General features: G+C 48.9%; 8 protein-coding genes across 8 annotated transcripts; 4 read left to right on the top strand and 4 right to left on the bottom strand.

The window, feature by feature from the left end:
• Window positions 1-149: 149 nt before the first annotated feature.
• On the bottom strand, window positions 150-2,181 carry N7462_001830 (RNA polymerase-associated protein; the record flags this gene model as incomplete). Its single annotated transcript, XM_057073556.1, has 4 exons — window positions 150-887; window positions 940-1,079; window positions 1,132-1,892; window positions 1,964-2,181. 4 exons carry the CDS (start codon window positions 2,179-2,181, stop codon window positions 150-152), a joined length of 1,857 nt encoding a protein of 618 aa, XP_056937197.1.
• A 426-nt stretch (window positions 2,182-2,607) lies between these two features.
• Window positions 2,608-3,342, top strand: N7462_001829 (demethoxyubiquinone hydroxylase family protein; the record flags this gene model as incomplete). The annotated part of the gene is made up of 1 exon (XM_057073555.1): window positions 2,608-3,342. One exon carries the CDS (start codon window positions 2,608-2,610, stop codon window positions 3,340-3,342), a length of 735 nt encoding a protein of 244 aa, XP_056937196.1.
• A 328-nt stretch (window positions 3,343-3,670) lies between these two features.
• ltpA (tyrosine protein phosphatase LTP1) lies at window positions 3,671-4,374 on the bottom strand (the record flags this gene model as incomplete). Its single annotated transcript, XM_057073554.1, has 2 exons — window positions 3,671-4,218; window positions 4,314-4,374. 2 exons carry the CDS (start codon window positions 4,372-4,374, stop codon window positions 3,671-3,673), a joined length of 609 nt encoding a protein of 202 aa, XP_056937195.1.
• A 1,735-nt stretch (window positions 4,375-6,109) lies between these two features.
• On the top strand, window positions 6,110-9,033 carry chsA (chitin synthase I; the record flags this gene model as incomplete). The annotated part of the gene is made up of 4 exons (XM_057073553.1): window positions 6,110-6,256; window positions 6,349-7,980; window positions 8,039-8,959; window positions 9,019-9,033. 4 exons carry the CDS (start codon window positions 6,110-6,112, stop codon window positions 9,031-9,033), a joined length of 2,715 nt encoding a protein of 904 aa, XP_056937194.1.
• Window positions 9,034-9,563: 530 nt separating this feature from the next.
• N7462_001826 (uncharacterized protein) lies at window positions 9,564-10,377 on the bottom strand (the record flags this gene model as incomplete). The annotated part of the gene is made up of 2 exons (XM_057073552.1): window positions 9,564-9,730; window positions 9,837-10,377. The coding sequence occupies 2 exons, from the start codon at window positions 10,375-10,377 to the stop codon at window positions 9,564-9,566; spliced, it is 708 nt and encodes a 235-aa protein (XP_056937193.1).
• Window positions 10,378-12,773: 2,396 nt separating this feature from the next.
• On the top strand, window positions 12,774-13,810 carry N7462_001825 (uncharacterized protein; the record flags this gene model as incomplete). The annotated part of the gene is made up of 2 exons (XM_057073551.1): window positions 12,774-12,932; window positions 12,992-13,810. The coding sequence occupies 2 exons, from the start codon at window positions 12,774-12,776 to the stop codon at window positions 13,808-13,810; spliced, it is 978 nt and encodes a 325-aa protein (XP_056937192.1).
• Window positions 13,811-14,335: 525 nt separating this feature from the next.
• On the bottom strand, window positions 14,336-19,039 carry N7462_001824 (putative ABC multidrug transporter; the record flags this gene model as incomplete). The annotated part of the gene is made up of 6 exons (XM_057073550.1): window positions 14,336-15,121; window positions 15,176-15,824; window positions 15,892-16,924; window positions 16,977-18,285; window positions 18,354-18,412; window positions 18,472-19,039. The coding sequence occupies 6 exons, from the start codon at window positions 19,037-19,039 to the stop codon at window positions 14,336-14,338; spliced, it is 4,404 nt and encodes a 1,467-aa protein (XP_056937191.1).
• Window positions 19,040-22,210: 3,171 nt separating this feature from the next.
• On the top strand, window positions 22,211-24,863 carry N7462_001823 (FAD-dependent oxidoreductase; the record flags this gene model as incomplete). Its single annotated transcript, XM_057073549.1, has 6 exons — window positions 22,211-22,512; window positions 22,573-22,844; window positions 22,900-22,943; window positions 23,027-23,269; window positions 23,338-24,080; window positions 24,131-24,863. The coding sequence occupies 6 exons, from the start codon at window positions 22,211-22,213 to the stop codon at window positions 24,861-24,863; spliced, it is 2,337 nt and encodes a 778-aa protein (XP_056937190.1).
• Window positions 24,864-26,695: the final 1,832 nt, after the last annotated feature.

Raw genomic sequence — 26,695 nt, 5'->3', positions numbered from 1 at the left:
AAAAAGAAAAGAAAAGAAACACGACCCCCCATCCCATCTGCTACTAGATCCTCTAAATTGTCCGAAGTTGGACTTTAAGCGCGAACCGAGAAAAACATGCTAGCTGCTTCCTCAAATCCGAATCCAAGGTCACTATCAAAGCAATGGCCCTAAATATCGATATCAATGTCTAAATCCAGGGCCGCAATGTTCTCATCGTCATTGTTGCGATAACTAATCATAAAGCCACTCTTTGTCTTCTTTGGGGTGAGGCTGGACTTGGGAGTGGCCAACTGCGAGGAATTGCTTGTGACAGGCTTGGGTGAGTCCTTGGGGGTATCGGCCGGGGTGGTATCAACAGACTTCGACTCCTGGGGCTTTTCGTTCACATCGTGGTGGGTCTTGGCAATCGTACGAACACGCATGAATGGGTCTGCTGCGGCTTCGCCGCGAGCCACAGCTGCTGCAGCTTTCCGAGCGGCCTTGCGTTCCTCAAGCTGGGCACGACGAACGTTCTCATAGTTGAGTTTTTGGTTGCGAAGGTTGATCTGATGAACTCGCTCGGCTTCAGAGAGTGTCTTTTCAGGGGCCTGTTGCTTGACGAGTGTAGTGCCCCATGACAGCTTGGGGTTGTTAATGTCATCGAGTTCTTTCTGCAGCTTCTCGGCCTCCTCTGTGTTTCCGTTGACTTTGGCAAAATGTAAATCGCGCTCGAGATCGAATCGTCGACGAATAGTAGACTTCTCATCAAGAGCACCCTGGCGGCGCAGCTTGTGGCTCAACTCCTCGGCAGTAAATTGGTGGTTGATGAGTCGATTGATATCCCCAACTTTGGAGGCCACTTTGCTCTGAGTGGCCATTTTACAATCTTCAACAGTCATCGTCTTGCGGTAACGGTTGTATTCGTTCTATTATCATCGATTAGTCAGGAGTTTGATGATGGTCGAACGTCACACAAACCTCGGTGAATTGAGAGTCTGAACAGGCAATGAAAGGGAAGTCTCGAACGGCCTTTCCATGAGCCAGCTTTGCGTATTGATCGGTGGCAAAAGGGCGACCATTCGGAGCTTCCATCGCATAGGATTTGCCCTGGGTAAAGCCTGAAAAAAACTATCGTTAGCCATATCGGGAAGTAAATAGAATATAACACACAGGCAACTCTACCTGTGATCAAGCAGAGACGGTACTCATTCTGTCCCGTCTCCATATTGGGGCCAATATTTACGCGAGCATAGCAGCCGGTAATAGCTTCTTCAAATCCAGGGTAAAAGCAAACCTGCGCAAAGTTGCTACGTCCGACACGAGCACGTTGAATATCTCGAAGCTCGGCAGGAGGATCATCCTTGGGTACTGATGGCGAACGACCCACACGATCATCCAACTCCAAGTCGCTCTCTGCCTCGGCATCCTCGTTAGAAATGTCAGATCCCTGAGAGCGGGAGCGACGACGCGATTGATTAGTTATCCGACGACGGAGTTCATCACGCTTGCCCTTCTGCTCACGCTGGCGCTTGTACGCGTCAATGGCTGCGGAGGTTTCTCCAACCTTGCGGCCCCCAAGTGTAGTCTTCTGACGAGAACTCTTGCGTTGGGATTCATCGAGTCCGGCAGATCCAGCCTTACGCTTGGCTTGTTTGGCGGCAGCCCGCGCTTCCTCGCGCTCCCGTGAGGCCAACAAACGACGCAGAGCAAGATCCTGGTTGTGACGATCCACTTGCTGGGCGCGCTCGGAGAGCAGCTCCTCACGTTGAATCTCAGGCATAGCCATGATTTCTTCTTTCTCCTTAGCGGAGTAATAGAGCTTATCATATGGGAAAATAGGGCGATCCTCGTCGTCCGTAGCATTATTACCTTCGGAATCCGACTCGGACATAGGAGCAGAATCGAGGGAGTTGTGCGACTCTGCATCAGAGCTATAAATGATCAACACAATGCGTTAGTGGACGCTGCCTAATGAAGATGATTACAGTAATGGGCGACTCACATTTCTCCCTCCTCCTCATCCCTCACAGCCTTGCGGGCTCGACGAGCAGGTTTGGCGGTGCCTCTGCGCCCCATTGTGTCGGGTGATTGATCACGCTCTGATAAGTGAGGAGAGCCAGAAGGTGCTGGTGAATCATCTTTTTCTTGTGGGGGAGGCGAGTGTTCCTCCTCAGAGTCTCCAGCCAGAGCCAGCAGCTCCGCATCCAAATCGTCCGCCATGGTGAATGACTAGCGGCTCTTTGACCCCGTTGGTTTTTTGATTAAGCTCCGACAATATATAACAGCAAGTACCCAGACACCCTGTCCAGAGGGAGGGTTTCGGTTCAATGGAGGTGTCACTCCTGACAAGGCGTCGCAAAGTTCCAATCGTTCCAAGAAACTTGGACTGAGCCGTCGAACTGATGTCTGTATCTCAATCCACACAAAATACTCAGCTCCAACGGACTCACTGTGCACGATGCGACAAGCAGGGGAGGCGAAGATATCGACGGACCGCGTAAATGTTCGCCGCAAGTTGGCCTTTGCCGTCGGTTCATGACGTTCGGCTGCCAAGACCCCAAGCGCGCGGCTGGCGCCAAGACCTTTTCCCAGCATCTTTCAAGGCTGAGTCTCAACACTGAAAGCTGCACTTCCCTAGTACCAACAATGGAGGCCCTTCCTGCTCTACGAAGAAGTGCTTTGGCACAATGTCGGCGCCCAGTTCGCCGAGTGTCTCCAATTTACCTCGACTTCCTTGCCCCAATGGCCATGCGTTCTCAATGCCGACATGCCTCTATCGGATCCTCCGGGAGCTCAAAGCCTCGATACGTCCTCAGCCCGCAGCAGCGCGAGTTTCTAGACAGTGCGTTGCGCGTCAACCAAGCGGGCGAACTTGCTGCAACCCTCATCTATACCGCCCAGAATCCCCAAGTCGTCCGATCCCACCCACACCTCCGGCCCTTGATGAAGCACATGTACGACCAGGAAGCAGGACACCTGAAAACATTCAATCAACTAGTCGCGAAGCATGAGATCCGTCCAACTGCGATGTACCCACTATGGGAAGTTATGGCCACCTTTCTCGGATGGTCTACCGCCGCCCTAGGTCGCGAAGCCGCCATGGCCTGCACGGAAGCAGTGGAGACCGAGATCGGATCACATTACAACGAGCAAGTTCGAGAGATTCTGTCATGGGAAGCCGATGCTGAACGACGAGGAGAGGAGTTGGATGATGAATTGAAGGAGATGTTGTCCACATTCCGACGCATTCGCGATGAAGAGCTTGAGCATCTGGACCATGCAGTGGCCAATGATTCCAAAGAAGCCAAACCGTATGACCCGCTCGTGGATGTCATTCGTCTCGGTTGCCGAGCTGCTATTAAGATCAGTGAGAAGGTCTGAGGGGGACCGTTAGCTTTTCCTACACGTTTTATGTTTTTCAGCGGAAAGGGACCTTCAGGTGCCCCGATATATATCTTGTCATAGTATGTGTAAAATAGTGTACAGCCATCGCATCGAATGTTCTTTTTCTAGCCAATGATTCCTTCTTCTTTTCTCTTCCATGAAATGTCATATCTTTCATGTGAAGTTGGTGTCATACGTCGTAGTTCATGAGATGGTCTTCATGGAAAATGCAGGGTATCGTCAAGGAACCAGCTCCCACCCATCTAGATCTATGGTTCCGTAAAACTGGTTTATCACTCACCATGCCACAGACTCATGTGTGACTTTACTCTTCATCATTTTCAAGGTAGTCCAGGAAGCCTTGAGAAAACCGCACGACCTGCTGGTAGACCTCCTCGAAACCATTTGCACCGCCATAGTATGGATCCTGGACCACCTCACCGCCGCCCACGCGATCGTGCAGTTTACCTTCCTTGCCATAGTCGCCGAATAGGCGGACTTCCGCAACATTTGTGTCCGAGCCATGCGCCCCAATCGCGGCTTCGGAGGCTGCTCGGGTGTTCTTTGCCGCAGACTTGGGGCCCGCCTTTCGATTCAGGGACGTGATCACCGATTCCCGCAGGTCAAGCAGGTCGCGCAGATTATATTTGTCCATTGCCAGCAGGTAGTCAAATTTGAGGAAGTCATCCTTGGTGACCTTCCGGGCGGCGTGATCGTAGTTCGTGATTCCATGTTTTCTGAGGGTGCTCATGGTACGCGAGTCAGGGCCTTCGCCGCTATGATAGGCGCCAGTGCCAGCTGAGTCAATCTCTCCGATCGTCGGGTTTCCTTCGGCCACATTCCGGAAGACACCTTCGGCCATAGGGGACCGACCTTGAGAGTGGTCGTGTTAGCCAAAGCCTTGCGAGGCGGAACTGGACAACTGGGGGGCGGAGGCCGGGCTTCGGAGCGGGGTACCAATGACGTACAGATGTTTCCCAGGCAGACAAATAAGACACTCGCGGGGCGTTCCTTGGAGTTGGACGACATTGTGACCCGTGACTCTTCGTGTATGGTTGCAGCTAATCCGCCGTGTTGGCTTCGTCGAGGAGGGAAAGGGGGGTAGCAACTGCGTCGTGGTTGGAGGAACTGCGGACTGGGAAATCGGGGCGAAAGTGGGACATGGTTATCGCTGTTATCGGCCCCGTCTTAACGAGGCCTTCGTTGAAACCGCCCCGACGATTTGATAGACCAATGAACTTGGTTGGACAGCTACATCTTACGCAATCAATGAGCATGAAAAAAAAAGAAAAGAAAAGAAAAGAAAAGAGATAAAAAAACGATAGGAGCTGGGAGATGGCATCGTCAAGCCCTTGTCGATTATATTTGGAGAGCCTCTAGAACAACCAACCCTGGAACCCCCAAAACCAGGCTCTGGCAAACAGGGCCCAGATCTATAACACCAGCGCTTGCAAGGTATATATACAGTGGCTATATATAGTATTCAGATGTTATTGAAATCAAGGATCCTCCTTAGTACCGGATACGAGCCTGTACCCTGTCTGTACCCTGTCTGTTCTCTACCTGTATTCTGGACTGCGTCTTCTATCCTCCAGGGCGCAATAATGGTCTGATCACAGGCAACGAGATTTTCGCTATAAAAAGAACAAGACTCTGCAAAACGGCCGCCACAACCAGGGGCGCAGCGGGCGAACCGTGGGCCAGGGCCAGTGATTGTGAGAAAGTGTGGCGAAGTGTGGCGCCGTGCTGGGGCAGGGTTGCGGTTGGCCCAGTGACGGTTCTGCCCGTGACTTTGGGCCTGAACACGGTCCCACTCATCAACCCGTGGGTGATCGTGGTTTCAGATTTCAAAGGGCCTCCTGCAATATTGACCGGCTGCTCTCTCGAAGCCCGCCTCGGTCTTCATCATTTGGACCAGTCTTCAATCCGTTGACCCTTGTGATTCAAGTTTGAAGGCTCCTTTCCCCTTCTGCATCTGCCACCACTACTGCAACTCGGCGAATATCCACATATCCACGGGGCAGTGCGGGTCTAGCGCAAGCACGCCTATTCGTCTGCCAGTCCACTCCACCGTCATCGCTACGATCGACCTCTTGAAGCGTCGTAAACACTAAACACAAGAGGGGGGTTATCCCGCGGTCCAACATTTTAGTCTGGACGTGACCTACCTTTCTTCCTATCGTGCGACAAGAGCGACTACGAATCTCCAACCCCAGGACCGCCCCTCCTCCTCTTCTCAATTTCGCTTGGACCAATCCCCCATTCTGAAACGCTGCCGAGAGTTTGGCTCCGTTGCTGCGTGGGCTCGGGCTAGTGATTATCCTGCACCACTCGACGACGGACATTCCACTCGGGCCTCCTGGCGCAATCTCTTACCGACCAAACCTCCCTGTAACTAACGACAGGGGCGGGATCTTGTTTGTTGGACTCAAACTCAAGACTGAGGCTTAGGCGCCATGGCCTATAATCGTGTTGGCGATGGTGAGTGTCCCCTCCTTTCTCTTCTCACCTGCCTCGATCTACGGAGCCGGCCAAAAAACAACGAAAAACAACGAGCAAAGAGCCGCAGTTGTGACCATCCCAGCAACGTCGTGCTGTCTGTGCTGGCCACTGAGAGCGCACGGTAGCCACGGGACTGGAGGTTTTGCGGCCGTGCGACTGAAACATTCGGCTTCTGGAGAACTAATTAGAGCTTGGTTGGAGCAAGAGCAACTGACTGTCATCCACTTCAGATCCCTTTGGGGACGAACATCGCTCGCCCATCATGAATCCCCACAATCTAAACGCCTACAATAATCGCACGCCATCCCCAGGGCGACCGCTAGACAGCTATCAGCTCCAGGACAATCCCTATGGACCTGCTGGCCACCTGCCCATGCCCTCCAGCGATCGCCTTGCTGAACAACCGACTGTAAGTAATCGGAGTGCTTAGGCGCATGCAAACAAAATCCATGCGCTGATGAGCAGAGAGAGAGACACTGACTGATGCTGGATTCTGTTCAGTATTCCGTTGAGAATGTACACAATTCCTACGGTCACCACGAGGCCTACGAGGGCCACCAATCTCACCAACCCTACGGGTATGGCGATTACACGGTTGACCCCGAAGCCCACCACGACGCCTACTATACGCAACCATACGAACCGACGCATACACCCCACGATGATTACGACCTTGGCCAGTATCCAGAAGATGGCCGTACTCCATACGATGACAACGCCCCATTGGTAGCCGGCGAGAATCCCTTTGGCCCGGACCCATATAATGCAGAGTACCAAGACGAGCCGCGACCGACACCCAGTCCTGCTCCCATCAAGCGCTGGAAGACAGTCAAAGAAGTTCAATTGTTCAATGGCAACCTTGTGCTGGACTGTCCCATCGCACCCAAGCTGCTTAGCCAAGTTCCACATGCCGAGGCCCCTGGTCGTGATGAGTTTACGCACATGCGTTACTCTGCTGCAACTTGTGACCCTTCCGAGTTCTTTGAGGAACGGTTTACTTTGCGCCAGAAGCTTTTCGCTAAACCGCGTCACACGGAACTCTTCATTGTGGTAACCATGTACAACGAAGATGATTTCCTGTTCGCGCGGACTATGTCTGGTGTGTTCAAAAATATCGAGCACATGTGCTCGCGCACCAGCAGCAAGACCTGGGGCAAGGACGCCTGGAAGAAGATTGTTGTTTGCGTGATCAGTGATGGTCGTGCTAAGATCAATCCGCGAACTCGTGCTGTGCTTGCCGGTTTGGGCGTGTACCAGGACGGAATCGCCAAGCAGCAGGTGAACAACAAGGACGTGACAGCTCACATCTATGAATATACCACACAGGTTGGCTTGGAGGTTAAGGGAACTCAAGTTCATCTGAAGCCTCGATCGGGCCCTCCCGTGCAGATGATTTTCTGTCTGAAGGAAAAGAACCAGAAGAAGATTAACTCCCATCGTTGGTTCTTCCAGGCCTTCGGTCGCGTGCTAGATCCCAACATTTGCGTTCTTCTGGATGCCGGTACGAAGCCTGGTAGGGACTCGATCTACCACCTCTGGAAGGCATTTGATGTGGAGCCCATGTGCGGTGGTGCATGTGGAGAGATCAAGGTCATGCTTTCGCATGGCAAGAAGCTGCTGAACCCGCTTGTTGCCGGCCAGAATTTCGAATACAAACTGAGCAACATTCTCGACAAGCCTTTGGAGTCAGCCTTTGGTTTCATCTCCGTGTTGCCAGGTGCCTTTTCTGCCTATCGTTACATTGCTCTGCAAAATGACAAGAACGGACAAGGTCCGCTCGAGCGGTACTTTCTGGGTGAGAAGATGCACGGCGCCAACGCCGGCATTTTCACGGCTAACATGTACCTGGCCGAGGATCGTATCCTTTGTTTTGAGATCGTTTCAAAACGGAAATGCCGCTGGCTGTTGCGCTATGTCAAGTCCTCGACAGGCGAGACTGATGTCCCTGACCGCATGGCCGAATTCATTCTGCAGCGCCGTCGTTGGCTGAACGGTAGTTTCTTCGCCGCCGTTTATGCGATTACTCACTTCTACCAGATCTTCCGCAGTGATCATAGCTTCCTGCGCAAGTTCATGCTGATGATTGAGTTCATTTATCAAACCATTGCTATGATCTTTGCCTGGTTTGGCATTGTATGTTTCCCTGCTTTTCGTTTTATTTTACAAATGCCTTTGCTAACGCGTCTTTTAGGGTAACTTCTTCCTGGTCTTCCACATTCTTACTACATACTTGGGCAGCGATGACCTCCTGGGCACTGCTGGTAAGGTTCTTGGGATTGTTTTCGAATGGCTTTATCTGGCTACACTGGTTACTTGCTTCGTCCTCGCCCTTGGAAACCGTCCTGGTGGCTCGAACAAGTTCTATATGACGATGGTGTACTTCTGGATTTTCATTATGATATACCTGTCTTTTGCAGCAGTGTTTGTCACGGTGAAGTCCATTCAGACAGAAGTGGCCGAAAACAACTTCTCAGTCAGCGAGCTGTTTACGAACAAGACATTCTTCTCGATCATCGTGTCACTTGGTTCGACCTATGTCATGTGGTTCTTAGCCTCGTTCATCTTCATGGACCCCTGGCATATGTTCACCTCGTTCATTCAGTACATTCTCCTCACCCCAACTTACATCAATGTGCTCAACATCTACGCCTTCTGTAATACTCACGACATCACGTGGGGCACTAAGGGTGATGACAAGGCCGAGAAGCTACCGTCTGCTACTCTCAAGCCTGGCGGCAAGGTTGATGTCAACATCCCTCAGGATGACGGTGACCTGAACGCCCAATACGAGGCTGAACTTCAGAAGTTTGCCGTCAAGGCGCCGAAGGAAGAGAAGAACATCTCGGATGAAGAGCGCCAGGCAGACTACTACAAGGGGTTCCGAAGTGCTGTTGTGTTGGCTTGGGTGTTCTGCAATTTCGCTCTTGGAGCTGTGGTGTTGAGTGCTGCTGGCCTGGAGACCTTTGATGACACATCTACCACCGATAGCACCAACCAAGATGAAACCCAGAGCGAACGGTCCATGATATACATGGAAGTCGTCCTTTGGAGTGTTGCTGGGTTGTCAATGTTCAAGTTTTGTGGCGCCATGTGGTTTTTGATTGTTCGGATGGTGAGTTCCGCTTTCTTCCCTCACCAACCACCCTTTGGATCTACTAACTTTTCGTCTAGTTCCGAGGCGTTTGAATTTCGACATCTCCTTCTAGCATGACGATTATGCTTCGTTCAGCCTTGCTTCCGTCTTATTCTTTTCAATATATCCCACGCTGCGTTTGTTGACTTGCGTTGATACCACGGCGGGTCCGGTCTGGTATGGCAATGGCTATCGGATTCGTGTAAAATTTGTGACGACCCTTCGCTCATGGCCGTTATACATGTATGACAGTGATGTATCTGGTATGTTGGTTTGTTTCTGGATTTTTTTTTCTCGGCTCTGGTCCCATAGATGTATGATGTGCTGGGTCGCACTGGATCTGTCTTTGTATCTGTATATACGAGCTGCTGGTCTTCTGGCTAGGCGTCTGTTTCCAATTCTGTGTGTACGTGGGCGGGTTGTATGCTGTTGGTATAGATGAAATGAAGCCGAGAATCGTGATGAAGGAATGTGCGTGGAGATGTAAGGATCAAGGATGCATATCCGCATTTCCTGAAAGACATACGTAGTATTCGGACTTGATTTCTATCTCAGCAATAAAACATTCTATTCACTGTCCACCTCACCCAGTCTGGTTCTTCGAGTGCACACATAAGGCAATCCCACCCAGTACCAAAATAAGGCCCAGCCATGTCTCTTTGGCAATGACCTTCTTCTCCACGTACCATTCGCCGAGCACGGTGAACATAAACGCGCTGGAGTTGGCTAGCGGCACAGTGAGAGAGAGTTCTGCGCGAGCCGTCGTCAGCATAGTATTACCCACGACCATCACGGCCAGTTCCTCCACATCCATGGCGGAGAAGACACCGAAGGGAAGGAAAGTAGATCAACATACCGTGCTGCCCAACTAACAAGAAAAACCAAATGCTGCCCGTCAGGTTGATTACGAGAGGAATCGAGTACGCCGGCGTGCGAAGCAGATTCACCACAGTCCAAAACAGGGACACGATTTTCGCTCGCAACCAGGATTGCTGGGAGGAAGATCGCATCCACACCGGAGCAGGCGCATCCTCTGTCTCATCCTCAGGCCCCTGTCCTGCTTGCCTCCCAGTGGCTCGGCGATTATCGAGCTCCAGCCGCTGCTGGCTGCTGCTTCTTCTCCTCACTCCCTCCTCATCTTCGTCCCGGTCAAGGAGTTCCTGCTCCTCCTGCCCATCGCCATCGAGTCCCGGCTGCGGGGACGACTGCGTCTGCGATCGTCCACGATTGGCAGCCGTGTCGGCGGACTGCTTTTCTTGTCGCGCGTTAAAGTCGGCGGCTGCCCGCCGGATAAAAGGGGTCGTAAAGCCCCACGCTACACCGACAAGCAGGAAGGAGAGGACATAGTTGAAGACCGAGGGGGCCGGTTCGGCGGGGACACTGGCATCGGGATCCATTGCAACGGCGATTCGGCTTTGGCGGTGATCGTGGGATGGTTGGCGTTTCCTCTCCTAGATTGTATCATCGAAGACGTTGCGAAGATCGCCCTTGGTCCGAGCGCCCCGATAAGCTGCTGTGGCCTCGCGGGGATCATTGCATCTACCAAAGTTAGTATGACAACACTTCGCATAGTCACTTTTTAATTAATTATTTCATAATCGGTCAGTAGGTAACGTGTTTCACTAGTGAGCTGCGCACACCAATGAGCTGCGCACCCTACCAACCACTACTTTTTGAAAACACTATTTTTCCACCAAAACGCCATATATTTAATTCAACTATTTACTAGGGCACCGAGTAATCTTATGCCCTATATTCCCACATCCAGAACATTGAAATACACGCTTAGTAGTAGGCCTAGCGACCTCGGTAGGCTGCTGAGGAAGCTCTGCATCATCGTTTTGAATAGCTTCAACGCTTGCTGGCAACGTTGAATCTAGAGATATAGATTCGCCGACCGTAGGATCTTGCTGCCTATATATCTGGCGAGTAGAACGTGTGCGTTTTTGACGTTTCTTGTCGTTGAATCTATGTAGTTGCCGAATCTCTTCCGCTTGTAAAACAGTGTTATGAAACGCTAGTTCAGTGCCTTTGATTAATTGATCTAGCGCTCTCTCTATAGGGCTTCCTGGCGAGCACGAGCGCTTGCGTAGTAGAGCTTTGATAGATGAAGCTTGCTTGTTAAGCTGCTTAATCGTATGTGGTGTAGTAGGCACGAAAGCACTACTCCTACTACTAGGCCTACTAGTAGTAGGTGTAGGTGTTCGAAGCGATATATTAAGCTTTGATAGGACTCGGTCGGCATCTAGCGGAACTAGGCCGGCGCTGGCGAAGCTTGATTGTATAGTGCTAGGTAGGAAGGCTTCCTGTCGTGCTAGGGTATAGGCTTCTAGGAAGTCGAGCTTATCGATATGGTTATATCCTAGGCGGGCTTGGGCCTCGATTAAGCGACCGTATGAGCGCTTTAGGATAGCAAAACATCCTATATCTAGCGGCTGTAGAAGATGTAACGAATGCGGCGGCATACAGAGTGGTATAACGTTATTTTGCTGGCAGATTTGGTCGAATTGTGGTGTTAGATAGCTTCCATGACCGTCTAATATTAATAAGCGATATTTGCCTTGCGTACGACTAGTAGTTGCTAGAATAAAGAGCTTTTCTAGCTAGCGCAGGCCTATATCATCGGTAGTCCAGCCGTTCGGTGATACTTCGATTCGCCAGTCTTTCGGTAGGTTATCAAACCAGCTAGCAATATAAACCTTCCCTTTAAATACTATACACGGCGGAAGCGAGTAGCCGGATGCCGATATAGATTCAATTGCTGTTACCTACTCCCGATTTCCAGGTTGTAGTAGAGGCTTCCGACCGTATAGATCCTTCCGTGTAACGATTCTAGTAGTAGATATCAAGCCTATTGCAAAGCCTGTTTTATCAAAGTTATAGATATTATTAGGAAGGATCCCGTTTTCATTAATCGTACGCTCTACTAGTCTAAACCACGCGCGTAGACTAGTAGGATCTTCGTTTTGCGCACGTTGATAGTCGTAGCGTCTAGAGAAGCGTGTACAGAGCTCTGGTCGTCGTTTAATATAGCGTGTTACCTAATTGACACCAATAGAAGAAGGCTTGTTATTACCACGCGTTGCTAGTAGAAGATTTGCCATATCTTGAATATGCGAAGGCCTAGGGGAAGCACCACGCGTATCAAGCGATAGGATCCACTGGCAAAGCGAATCCTCTTCTTCTTGTGTCAGTTTAAGACGTGGTGATCGTGTATCCTGGCGATTTGGAACGCCCTTTATACGCGTTCGAAGCGTGCTCTCTGGCACGCTATAAACCGCTGCTGCTTTTCGTATAGATAGGGTAGTATCATTTTGAATAGCTTTGATAGCAAGTAGTATCCTACCCTCCCTATCTGGTGATTTTGAGCGTTTTTCAGAACGTTTTGGTGGCATGGTGTATGGTAGAAGATAGTAGGTGACGCGTGGGAAGCGCGTTTTGGATGGGGTGCGCAGCTCATTGGTGTGCGCAGCTCACTAGTGAAACACGTTACCAATTTCCCAATTACCAACCAACCGAGACCAACTAATCGTATGAGGTTAGCAGATTCCACCGCCGGAATTACACTCGTAAGCCGAAGCAATCTGTCTTATTAATGCGCGGTGATTATGTTAGGTTTCCGGAATGTCTCCGTGGAGGCCGGAGATGGGGCTTCCGTCCCACCGGCTTAACGGTGCATGGCAACCATTTAGTCCGAGGCCGAGTAATGGCATCTATTTAATGGTTGAAGGACTTGCATTCAACGATTATTCATTCCAAGAATTCATCACGACAGCAATTGCCATCATTCGCAATGTCTATTCCCTCTAACCCCAAACTGGACGGCTTCGAAATCCTCCAACACAACTATAAGCATATCGGCGACCATGGGATCCGAGCTGATATTTTGATCCCGAAAACAAAGTATAACGGTGCTAGACCGCTTATAATTCGAACCCATGGCGGTGCCTTGGTAATTGCTTCCTGAGAAACCCCCCAAACCGGTTAGCTCCACGCTAACTCATCTCGCAGATGATGGGCGATTCGCTCTACATGGACTGGTGGCCCCAATGGACCTCCGATCTCGCCTTACAAAATGAAGCCGTCATCGTCAGTCCAAACTATCGTCTCCTACCAGAAGCCACTGGGGCCGATATCTATGCCGACATTGAAGATTTCTGGACCTGGGTGCACTCAGCCGAGTTCGTGGACTTGTTGGCGAAGCACACAAGCCCGACAAAGGTCGACCTGAGCCGTATTTTTACCTCTGGAGATTCCGCCGGCGGCCTTATCAGCCTGTATCTCGCACTTTCGCATCCAACAGAGATTCGTGCCGCAGTTCTCGCATATCCCTTCTTGGACCCTAGCTCAGAATCATTCAGTTCGCCCCGCGCGACCGCGCCATTCAACCATCCCATCCCAGAATCCGTCATACATGAGAACATGAAAGCGGTAGTTCTAGACACCGTCAAGTCATCAATCAGTACGCCAGATAGCCTGGCTTTCATGCTAGCTGCTGTGCAGCACGGGGCTATCACGGGAATGTACGAGCGTGGATCGCAGGGCGTGCCACGCGAGGTACTCTATCCCATGGAGCGCCTAGAGCAGCCAAACCTTCAGATCCCACAGGGCGGCATTGCAGTAATTCACGGCCGCCAAGACACTGTAGTCCCTCTTGGAGATGTCGAGAAGTTTGTGACTCGGGCAAAACAAGTCACTGAAGGTCTTCCTGGCAACGGGGTGGTTTTGACAGTGCGGGACGGAGAGCATGGGTTTGACTCGGCTGTCCCGTACGAGGAAGCATGGTTGAAGGATGCAATTAAAACTGCCGTGGATGCGTGGTTGGAGTGATAAGCACATCTTAATTTGGAAACCATAGATCAATGAATAGTACATAATATGTCCAGCGTCTATTCTACGGTCTACAAGAAGAATGTGGAAACACATCACATCCGAGGATTTAGCAATTAATCAATCGCGGAATGGTTCTACTGCCATCAAGTTTGGAATTGACCGCAGATCAGCCGTAATTGGTGTAGATTAGCTACTTTTAAGTAACTTTGAGAGAGCAATCTCCAGCCCTCCGAGTATCATTCTGCCCATAGGGCTATTATTCCACCCTCAATAGAAAAAGAGAAATTAATAATACTAATAGGCTGTCAGGATGACTTGTAAATAAGGATAATATGAGTCCATATGCCACCGAAAATTTTGATTGAAATCTTATTAAATTGTAAATAAAAGAAGACGGAATCTATAGGCAATGTATAAACATGAAGGAAAAACCAGGTTATGGAAGTAAGCACAATGTGAAGTGACAAAAATAAAGTTTGAGAAATGATGTCTGAGAGAGGGTAAAAAAAGAGAAAGTAAACCTCATGCCTTGGGCTTCGAGAATCTGGAGGGAAGAAGCTTCTGCTTGATACCTTCCAGATTCCAGCGCTTGACGCGGAAGAGATAGTAAAGAGTGGTGGCTATGAAGATGTTGAACACAATAAAGGCCCAAACAATGCCAAAATTCCTCCAGCGCTGGGAGTAGTAAATTTCAGATTGGGCGAGATACTGATCACCAACAGTGACCGAGCAGTATTGGCAGTCCGACGTGGCATTCCAGTTAAGTAACTGGCCACCTGCCAACTCAACATATTTGCTAAGATATTGGCCACAGGTCTGACCAGAGGGGGGGTCGAAAGTGGCAAGTTCTGCCGAGGAACATTCAACGTGACGACCATGAACCTGAGTGGAGGCCATGGCGCCCGTCCAATAGGTGAAGGGGGAAACGCGGTACATGAAAATCCAGAACCCAGGGAGTGCGGAAGGAGGCTGCATGACACCACAGAATGTAAGCGACATAGCGAAAAGCAGGACCACAACTGCGCTAGCAGTCTGCGCATCGGGAAGAGCGGCAATGGCCATTTGACCAAATGTACCGGCATAGATGAAGAACTGGATGCAGAGTAGAAGGACGGTAACCTGGCTCACGGACGACGGGATACCGACGACAGCGTAGAAGTAACAGGCGAAAATGAGAATACCGGTAATTATCATATAAGGTATTTCGACGATTACGTTGCCAATCAAGAAAGCCTTCCACGAGTATGCTTTGGACGGTCGCTCACGGACTTCATAAAGAGAGCGTTGTGACACGAACAAAGGCATCAACTAGGAGGAAGTTAGTCAAAATAAAATTTAATTGACAAGATCAAGTAAACCAACCTGTTGAACGAGAGAAGTGAAGATGGTGCAGAGCATGAATACTGAATAGATGATTGTCTGCATTCCTTGGAGTGACGTCTTGGCTTGGTAAAACGAGAAACCAATGAAAAGACCAGAGGCAATTCCGAGTCCCCACTTAGAGATAATATAGGATGGCATACGCCAGTACTGCTGAAAGACACGATAGGTGACCTGGTATAGTTGGAACCAGAAGGGCATTGCAAACTCTTGGTGGCTGGCGGAGGAGTCATCGGACTGTTGAACTTGGCCTTGCTTCTCCTTGTGGATCCGATCAATCTCAGTCTGGACCAGTCCACTTTCTTTGCTCTGCTTCCAGACATTGAACCAGTCTTCACCTTGAGAGTTACAACCAGCATTCACGACATCAAGCATGAACTCAGCCGGGTTCTCACTGTCTCCACATTTGCGTGCACCATGCGATTCAAAATAGTCCAGTAGTGTTCGCGACTGTTCACCAATGGGCCCAAAGTAGACAGTTTTGCCTCCTCTAGCAAGGAATAAAAGTTGGTCAAACTGCTGGAAAAGGATAGCGCTGGGCTGATGGATGGTACAAAGAACCGCTTGTCCATGCTCGGCAAGTTTTCGGAGGAACGAGCAGATAGCCCATGAACTCTGAGAATCAAGACCACTAGAATAAGGTTTTAGTAACGAACCGAAAAAGAAGAAATTGGGGTAAGTGATTGTGCGAAGCTTACCTTGTAGGCTCATCCAAGAAAAGAAGAAGCTTGGGCTTTGCAGCTAGCTCAACGCCAATGGTCAAAAGCTTTCGCTGTTCAACGTTCAGACCTTCACCGGGGACGCCAACAATAGCTTCTGCAAAATCCTCCATGTGCAGCATTTTGATGACATCCTCGACATAATCGTGCTTTTCCTGTATCGAAACACTTGCGGGTTGACGCAAAAGAGCACTAAAGCGCAAGGATTCCCGTACTGTTGCCGTTTCAAGATGAAGATCTTGCTGCTGGACGTAGCCCGTCTTTCGCTGGAAGCTTGCGTCAAGTCCATTTCCATTCACAAACATGTCACCAGTTACAACACCGACTGAAGTACGATGCGCTAGGACATCCAAAAGAGTCGTTTTGCCCGCTCCACTGACACCCATGAGTGCAGTGAGAGTACCAGGTTTCACCCATCCTGAGACATGGTCTAGAAGACGGCGAGGCTCTCCTTTGATCTCAATATCATAGCTCACATCTCGCCAAGTGAAGACATCTGTTTGCGGTTGAATAGCGGACATCCCTCTCTCATCAGACTTGTCGACCGTAGAATCATTTACAGGTGCGGTCTCTTTGCTTTCAATGTCTGATCCAGAATTATTCAGGTCCTGGCGCATGTATGCTGGCTCATGACCGCGGCGGAAGACCAGTGATTCGGCGGTGCTGGTAGTGGAAGAGTTCAGCTCACAGGCAATGAAGTAGATTGCCATAAAGCCAACGAGGAATGCGAATAGAATGCCAACATTACGCCAGACATGACTAAACTTATACTCGTAGTTCAGCAGAATATATCGATCGCCATTTACCGTCGTTTCACCTGCCACAGATCCAGAGGCAGAGCAAGAGAACGAGTTTCCAGAAAGGTCCGCGTAAGATGGAATGAACTGTGCACAGGGGAAGTCCCTTCCATGGAATTCATTGGCAATAAGAATCTCGAAGGCATAGTAGATAGGATTCAGATAATGAATCCATTCGAACCAAGGGTGCATTGAGGGAACCGGTAGAACAAAGCCTATTAAATGGATTAGTTATCTGGGATAGAATATCCTGAGATAGATACCTACCTGTGTAGACAACGAGCGCAAGGATCATTACACCGGCCAACCCCATGGCCTGCGAGACAGTCTTTGTGACGGCAGCCAGTGTGCGGAAAACAGCACTCATGACGAAGGTAATCAAAAACGTGACAAGGAAATAGAGGAAAAAGTTCCCTGGTTCACGCTGCAGACCAGAAAGGAAATAAATGATGATGTTGAATGCTACTGCCAAGCAAAATTTAACCGGTATATCAGCGACCACGCCGGCGATGGCCTCGGTCGATGGATGATAGAATGCGTAAGAATTATGCTTTTCAACAATGGGACGTTGTGCATAGAGACTGTTAATCTCGCTCATAGCTGTGAGAGCGTTGAGCAGGACAGCAAAGAACAGAGTTGCACCCTTTGATGTGAAGCCAGAAGTGGTGTTGGGAGAGTCATAGAAAACGGAACCGATAATCAAAGCCATGATAATGTTACTGACAATTGTAGAAACAGTGGAAGCAGCATCATTCCATAGTCTTTGGTAGGCACGAACAGTGTTCAACTTGATTTGCATAGGAACACTGATGATATATGGTGACTTTGGACGTGTATGCTTTGCCTGGTTGCCACGCTTCTTCTCCTGGAATTCAACAACGGCAGCTGCATCATCGCTAATTGGATATTCTTTCTCATATGCAGTGATGTTGTTCTGCAACTCCGTATACTCGGCAGATTTCAGCCAAGCATTCTCGAAATCCTCAGGAGTACGAGGAACACGGGATTCCATACCCGGCTGGGCCGAGCGCTCTTGTGGGTTGGTGATAGAGGTGAGAAAGTCGCCAGTAGTTTGACGTGGGGGGCATTCCCAGCCTTGTCGTTCGAAATAAGCTTTTGCTTGCGAGGCAGGCCCGAAGAAGATCTGACGTCCTTCATAGAGAACAACAACCTTGTCAAAAACATCGTAAATGCTTTGACTAGCTTGATATGCAGCGATAGCATGAGCCGAACCAGTCAGATCCGAAAGCAATCTTAGAGATTCAACGAACTTTAAGGCTGTAGCAGAATCAAGTCCTCTCGTCGAATTATCCCACGCAGCCAAGGGAGAGGCTGCGAGAGCCATCTCGGCGATACTCACGCGCTTTCGCTCACCACCAGACACGCCACGAATGAAATCATCACCCACGCGAGTATTATAAGTATGACTGAGTCCAAATACCGCCATAACCACTTGAGCCATGAGCTTAGCAAATTCTGCGCGCGACATGCCCTCAAATCTATGTGCTGGCGTGCGAGTGGCGGCTGCAAACTCGAGGGTTTGACCGACAGTCAAATGAGGGAAGTGTCGATCGACCTAGGAAAAGAATCCAATGAGTTAAGTTGTACGCGCCTGAGAAGAATTGAGTGCGAAAGTGTACATACCTCTTGGTTATAAACGACCTCGCCTTTGAATTCCTTCGTCATCCGAGATTGTGTGATACCTTGTATATAGGTGTCAGAAGAAGAAATGGCCGAAGAAGATAGGGCAAGAGGACTATACCATTATAGTGAATCACAGTGTCCTTATCAAGCTCAAGGCCATGAAGCTCACCACAAAGCGATTTAAGGAATGTACTGCAGCCGGCACCGGGTCGGCCCAGTACCAGCAATAGTTCTCCGCGCTTGAGAACGCCATTGAAGTCTTTGAGGATTCGCCGGCGAGGGGAATGAGCTTCCCGAAATACCTGCGGTAGTCGAAGAGGCGCCGTCAACAGCGATGACACCGTTTCTTGAAATTGCAGCGCTGCTCCGGATCCATAGACGTTGAGCTGTTTGAAGACAATGCCCATACCCTGACCCCTCGTACGATCGCGTCCAACATCATTCATGGCGGCAATAAGCCATTTTCGTAGGTCAAAGTTGGGTCCCTGAGGATTTAGGGCCGGGTCTTGTTCTGCAATAGATGCGAGACGATGGGTAACGGTTGACTGTCGACGGGATTGTTGGGTAGCAATGCGAGTGAGGGTTTCCACATCGCTCTGTTCAATTAAGTTGATGGGCTCGAATGACGGTTCGTCATCCTCGTGTGGTATAGTGATTTTGTCCTCATTGAGGGGATCCAAAGCCATGATTGCAACCTTGACCACCAAACTAGTTAAGTTTTGCAATAGCAAGGGTGGTCTCGAGCGTTTGGAAAGACAAGGAAACAACCTTCAGACAGGCCGGAAATTATTAAAAGTGCAATAGCGTTCAATTTATGCAAGCTTCGGAAAAGGGCGAGACAGAGGGAAAAAATACGATAAAAATATCGGGTAGATTATCATAGCCACAGGGCAGGCCGGAAGAAGTTTGGGACTATCAGCACGACTACGTAAACTTAGACTGGATTCCAGTGTTTGCGGCCCCTGCTATTGACCCAGTGGAGAATGTCGGGGCCGGAAGGAGATCAGTGCCGGGGACCGGACTGGCCAGAGGCCCATATTAATGATGAAACGGCCCGGACTATTGGGGCTCGGAGTCCCAGGACCCGAACGCCAGGCCTCCCTCTCGTCGATCACCGAGCTGTTGGCTGCTTCGGGCACACTATGAAACCCGCTGACTCAGCGGCTGGTAACCCAGCCCTGTAGTTCTGCATCCGTGCAGCCCAGACAGCCCGGAAGCCCAGGACAGGATCGGGCGAACCAAATCACTCGAATCGGATACCCCAAGGCAAGAGATTAAGAGTGTCATTACTGTTTGTATTTAGTTTGCTTTTCAAACCGAATCTTGAACGGAAGTAGGCATCCATCTATTTTCTAGCATGTGATGCCATCCCTCAACGAGACCTCAGAGATTAAGTTTTGCCAAGTGACTAGCTCCTTGGTTCATGATTTATTTCCTAATATCATCATCATCATCATTTTTTTCTTCCTGGAAAATATCTTTAACACTTGTTCGCTTATTTCGGCCAATTGGTGATTATGGAATTCAGACCATCAATTATGTACAGGTCGCAAAATGATCTGTGGATGGGCGTCCCACATGCTCAAATTAGGGCGGTACCGGGACACAATTCGCCCGTCCATGTATCCCAGAAAAAAGCCCTCGATCTTTCGTCCCAAGATTTACAGCCGCATCTCGATCCTGACAGTCGGTAGTTAGCCAACGGTCCGGCCGAGATTGGCCAAGTCGGAGATCGGGTCTGCTGATCCCGATATCCGACCAGCCAAGGTGTCTTATCTTGGCGATGCATAAATAATGTTAAAATAATGAGCCGAGGTATTGTTGCCATTGTCCAGATAATTCGAAAACCGATCCCACAACGCGCTACCCCTGTAAGTCACATGAAACCACGTATAATTGACAGGACTTGGATACCGTTCGTGAAGGGTTACTGCTTACTCAGCGGTTTATCCCCTGGGCTTTTTCGGCACCTACCTTTCAAAATGAAAGCATCCGCATTGGAATATTCGTTTTGTGTTCATAACAAAAATTTCGACTGATTCAATATTTCTAAAAGGTCTCAGAAAACCCCTCCTCGCTTAATATACTGGCATATCAGGTGGGCGAGGGGGTTGCATAACATATTGCGGCAATTGAACCGGCAGCCTTGCTAGGAAATTTCTTGAAAGGGGTTTGATGAATGCATGATACAGAGGATTTAACCTAAGCTTAAGTGAGCCCGGACTCCATGAGAAAAAAATCAAAGATGTAAATTTTGGGGAAGATATAGCATTTGGAAGTACTTGATAATCCATCGCTGAATTTCTTGTAGTCCAAAATTAGGTGGGAGACGTACATGTCGACCCGAAAATAGCCTTACGATCTATTCCTATAAACGCCTTGAAAAGCCTTCTAGAGTTATGAAGAAACTATAATACTCTCCATTCGAGGGACAACCTAAGACCGAACAGCCATCACCACAGTGCTTTGGGTACTGTTGATGTTATCGGCTGCTTTACTAAAACCGACATTCTCGTAGAAGTCCAAGCTGAAAGCTTTTCGGGAAATGAAACGTCAGAGGTCTTGCAAAATTGTATTACTATTGTTACCCTCCAAGACAGGTCACATGACCCCAGTGCACCCTCCTAGCTAGCTCAGAGCATAACCAATAAGACCACCTTTTACATCTCCTGACCTTGTCACAAATACTATTGTCATATTTTCAATTATTCTCTTTGGATTCTTGGTATTTATCGCCTTGGCCTTCAAAGCATCCAGGAGGCATATCTTCCATTGTTCGTTCCGAAGAACATTCAATTCTCAAGCAGCGAGATATCCCCTGTTATTTCATGATGATACAGAATTTTCTCTACATATCTTTGGCTTGATATGCCCTGTGACAAGTAGTATCCATTTGTTCTGGTGGGTCAGGTCGTACTGCATGCTTCTGTCAGCAGCTTGAGACAAGCTTGTGCTCTATCTCGTTGACTGGTGCATCTTGGGTGCATCATTTTTCCATCACCAACTGTGTGGCTGGGATATGCTCTATCTGAGATGAACTAGGATGTCCTTGTTCTCTCTTTTAATCCTCTCGGTTGTAGGATCAGCGGTACTGGGAACGGGTGACATTCTCTCCTTGACCTGTGAATATGATGCGACAATACTTTGAAACATGATATACTGAGAAGAAATAAGATCGATATTTTGAGCATTCAGGGTTCTCTGAGGGCTTAAGGTCAATAAGTGAAATGGATTGGTTCGAGCAGAGAGAATACTAAGTATAAAGGGTGTCGACTTTGGTTGGAATTTGCCGGTCTGAAGTGTATGAGATGAGACTTTGCGCAAAATGGACATGTAGGCTTTCTAAAAAATAATAGGGACTTAAAAAGACTTACATCTCCAGCGAGCTACATTTATAGTTAGGTTAGGACCCTAAATCAATTAAAAGCATCCTAGGACATGCCATTTCATATCGATTCACGTCCTTGAATCGGTGCATGATCAACTATTAGGGCCTTCATTCGCTGGCTTTTGAAGGAATCTTGCGGAGTGAGTCAGAATACGATGGAAAAGTGAGTCAGAATACGATGGACAAGTGAGACGTTCTTGTGATCTCGTCGTTTGTTGGGACGATTAATGATCATGTCGGGCTCGGATGAATCCTGCGCCAATCGAAGTGGGTCTCGTGTTACCATATAGGAAAGGATCGGCACACATCGGCCAAATGGATTTCGACTTCATACTAATCAGGGGCACGTTGGGACTTCAATACTCGTGTTTGTTGCGAATGGAAACCATACATAACAAATACTTCCGAAGCTTGAAAGAAGCATTCTGCCAGAACCCAACTCGTAAAGAACGGCAAAGCACAGCTCCTGATGGCGCTCAGAGAACCCAAAGTTGTTATTGTAGGCGGGAGCATTGCTGGGCTGTCCCTGGCACTCATGCTAGAGAAAAATGGGATTGACTTTGTCGTTCTAGAAGCATATCCAGAGATTGCGCCCCAAGTGGGAGCAAGTATTGGTGTTTTGCCAAATGGGCTTCGTATCCTTGACCAACTTGGGTGCTATGAAAGTGTTTGCGAAGCTGCCGAATATCCTGTTGACGAAGTCAACTTTAGGGACTCTCGAGGAGAGAAGTTCTGGGTATTAGAGGATTTCAACGAGACGATAGTCCGAAAGTATGTTCGTTGCAGATAGGAAAGTCTCTATCTTTCTATTAACGCCTACATGATATACAGATTCACCTATCCCTTTTTTTTCCTCGATCGTCGCATGTTGATCGAAATTCTTTACAACAACATTGAGGACAAGTCAAAAATTTTGACATCAGAGAGAGTCATCACGATTGAAAATCATCCCGAATACGCGAGTGTCAAAACCCAATCGGGCAAAAGTTTCAAAGGCACTTTCGTTGTCGGAGCAGACGGAATTCATTCATCCGTTCGAAAGCAAATGTGGCAGGAAGCGCAGAAATCTGATCCAGAATGGTTTGATCCATCGGAAGCAGAGGGTACGCGAAAGCAACTGGAGATAGTATACTCGATAAGAGCTGATAATAGATATAGCACTGCCAGCAACGTACGCTTGTATTTTTGGAATCTCAACAGGTGTATCGGGGATCGAGAGGGGATCTCTCAGTTCAGTATTCAACCAACATTTCTCATATCTCATTGCTAGTGGTCCTGATGACAGGTCTTACTGGTTCTTGGTCACAAACATGGGAAAGAAACTCCATGGGTCCGATATTCCTCGATTTTCGAAAAAGAAGAAGAAGAATTTGTCAAGCAACATTTGGACGATCAAATCACTCCGACAATTCGCTTCTCCGAAATTTACAAGAGAAGAGTGAGCTCGGTGTATACTCCACTACCAGAGTATGTCTACAAACGGTGGTACTTCCAGAGAACAATGACCATTGGCGACGCAGCACACAAGGTTGAGGATCCTACTACTTGAAATCGAGTGATGGCGTTTTTGGCTAACATAGGACCTATACTCTTTAGTTTGAACCGTTGACTGGACAAGGAGGAAACAACGCCATCGAAACAGCCGCGGCACTCACAAACCATCTTATGAGCGCGTTGAAAGATTCAACCAAACCTCTTACGACAGCTGAACTTTCAGAAATTTTTGCGAAGACACAACGACAAAGAGAAGGCCGTGTATCGCGCCTCGTTGAATCCTCGCATGCCAGACAGCGCTTGGAATGTATGGAGACGCCATTACTTCGATTCATAGGAAAGTATGTCTTTCCATACATTCCAAAAAGTGTGATAATGGACCGCTGGATTGAGACATACTCAGCCGCCGTGTCATTGAACATGTTCCCAGTGCCTAGGACCTCTGGGGAAATACCATACTATGATGAGTTATTGAGGGCTCCGACACCGCGTGGTATCGCTGGGTATGTGCTATACCTTGTGTACATCTTTATGGCTATTCTCGCGTCCAAACTGCTTCTCGGAGCGATTCAGAGCAATGGAACAGCGGCACTACTCCACCAGTCACTGGCCAGCCACTCAATCACGGAGATGGACTTGACATTGCGACAATCCTTCACTGGCTTGCTCTCTATTGACAAGATGACCAGCATGCTTGTGACTATATTTTTACCGGCTATTACAAACACTTCCGTTCCGGAACAGCCTTTGCAGTTGATGTACTTTTTATCGTGCATGCTGCCGTTGATCTCCATTTTCACTGTCGAGGGATATAGAGAAAAATCCAGATTCACTCTGCTTGCCAGGTATGATAATAATGACTCATCTCAAGGGTTCCATGTTGATAGTTTATCAGTCCAAGTTTATGGGCCGTCGTGTATCAGCTCCGTGGAATTGGATTTGTCGCACCAATTTACTTTGCAGCAAGTCTCTTCGTGTCACGCAGTCCAACATTCCTTCTCCGCGAGGGTAGAGATGTGCCAGCAGCAAAGTTTCTTCTCCCGGGTGTCCTGATAGGGTATGTGATTCCGACAATGCTATTATTTTTCCCATTCTCCGAATGCAATGTGCTCCAAGCCGTCATAGCTTTTTGGCAGTCCGCGCCGATACTAGTGGTGTTTGCCATGGAGACAATATCCAGAGCATGGGGAATCTTCAATCGTTCCAATAATCACAAGCATATCACTGCCGCCAAGAGAAAAAGCGATCGTCTGTACTTGTCAACCCTTTATCAAAGCACCGGGGCAATTGCCGCTACTGTCCATATCAGTATCATCGTAGGATGCCTGATCTCGGGACAGCTGTCTTTGAGTCGCATGTTCATTCCGACAGATCCTTTCAGCCCCAAAAGTACACTGGCTGAGGGTGTTTTTGTCTTTTTCCAATATGACTTCCTCCTCATGACAGCGGCAACCCTCCTTTGGTGTTTGGTGAGCACTTGGGACTTGTACAGAGCTGGTCTGACCGATCTGAACAGCCAAATTATGTGCTGTGCGCTGGCGGCTGGTTTCATAGTTGTTGGACCCGGGGCTACCGCGGCAATGGTTTGGCTTTATCGTGAAAAAGCCATGGGTCGGATCAAAGACTGAGAATTCTGGCTATGGATGAAAATGCACAAGGTCTTAATCCTAGATGCTGGAACATTCAAAAATCGTGATAGAAAGTGGCCCGGTCATTAACCACGTACTTTGTGTGCTGAGTTGAAATTAATCAGACCCACTGGACATTTTGTAAGAGGAAAGTCTCTACATCTGATTGACGGAATCCAGCAACACAGCCAAGGCAGACACAGAGCATACTTAAACCTACGTTATGTTAGTCCTCGATTCAAGACCCATGAATGAAAAAGAGGGGATTTACCCTCTATGAAAACATCCTCTCGGACCACCATTCTAGGTGGGTCGTTGATCTGGCGGTTCAAATCAGATGAAATGGGTGTGAGCCTTGTTTTATGTCGTATTATAGATAAGTCACTATCCACAAGGGCTTCGTTTTCGTTTCTTATGTGCTGCGTATTCGCTGTGGAAAAAGGGACTTGTATCACTTGAATCCCCTGATTAGCCAAGTAACCCTCAACATCATGAACGTCAAACCATTTTTCATCACACGGAATTTCCCGAATGCCGTTAGTGATTTCAAATGGGAGAAGATTTCTATGTTTCTTTGATGTTTTGGATGTTTCTGCCGTTCGTGAATAATGCGTTCCAGCGCCGCCGAGACTGATAAAGGGAAAGCGATGATCTGTGACCGGATTACATGGCGTCACTGCCAGCACACGTTGAAAGTATGACACCACATGTGCCCGTGGCACAGATTCTAAGATTGGTCCAAAATGAGGCCATACATCTTGATCAGTAAACTCCATAGCTCTCACGAAGCGATATCCATTCTTCGCACAGGCATGATACAACCTCTGCGTAAATGGAGTTGTGGCATATGCAATCCCTGAATTGACCATTGGGGCCTCGAGTTGAACATGGGGATCCACCGGCACAACATTTGGAGTAGTTATGGATGATGTACGGAAAAACAAAGGCCAAAATCCAGAGCCCGATCCTCCTGGATGCGCTCTTGATTTGCAAGAAATGTCTGGTAGGCCGGAATGAGGCTCAAAGAACACCTCATGGGGGCTCTTTTCCTCGGCGGTGCGCATCGATAGCGTGGCATCAGCGCTGTTATCCTCGGAGATGTCTCGGACCCGCCGCAATTGCGACCTGGTAGTCTCTTCTAAGACTGACACTTGCAACGCAAGAGGGGATGCACTTGATAGACTTGGCTTGACTTGTTTGCAGAACAAATCCAGGGCCTGAGAAAGTGAGTCGACAACATCCTCAAGCAAAGAATTCCGTTCTTCTAACTGCAGAAGTCGGTTTTGCTGCCGTGCTCGATAGGCTCTCTGGGCCTCACGAATCTGTGTTCGTCGTCTCTAGCAGTTCCGGTCAGCTCCTGACAGTTGGGGTTCACGCAAAGGAGACTTTTGCCTACGGTATCCGCAGCTTTTTCAGAAGCCTTGAGAGGGCGTCCTTTGGTCATTGTGAAGTCGGGGATCCAGGTGGTTCACAGAAGCCAGGATCTGTTGCTACGCCAGATACTGGAGTTAGGTCCAGGTGATGCTCGGCTCCGAGAGGACTGTGTTTGTTCGAGCTGCAAAAGCGATTAGTCCCGAGGTCTTGGCGGCTCAACCCATCAGGCCAGCCGCCGCATATGCACCTCCCCACTGGAATGCTTGTCAACGAGATGGACAGGTCTACATGAAGATAGAGACAGCTTCCGGGCTTGTTCTATTTTTGACTCTGCTGAAATATTCTCAACGGGGCAATCGCGCCATTAATGTGAGGCGTTGATGTGACATGCTTGGGAATCGATCTCGTCCTTCCAAATCTATCACCGACGAGCATTTCATCAAGACCAAGTCTTCACA

The sequence above is a fragment of the Penicillium macrosclerotiorum genome (assembly GCF_028827735.1).
Source record: "Penicillium macrosclerotiorum strain IBT 26536 chromosome Unknown utg000002l_segment0_segment0, whole genome shotgun sequence".
In the NCBI taxonomy this organism is placed as follows: Eukaryota; Fungi; Ascomycota; class Eurotiomycetes; order Eurotiales; family Aspergillaceae; genus Penicillium; species Penicillium macrosclerotiorum.
The sequence above is the reverse complement of the archived record's forward strand: the minus strand, read 5'-3'. Positions and strand labels throughout refer to the sequence as shown.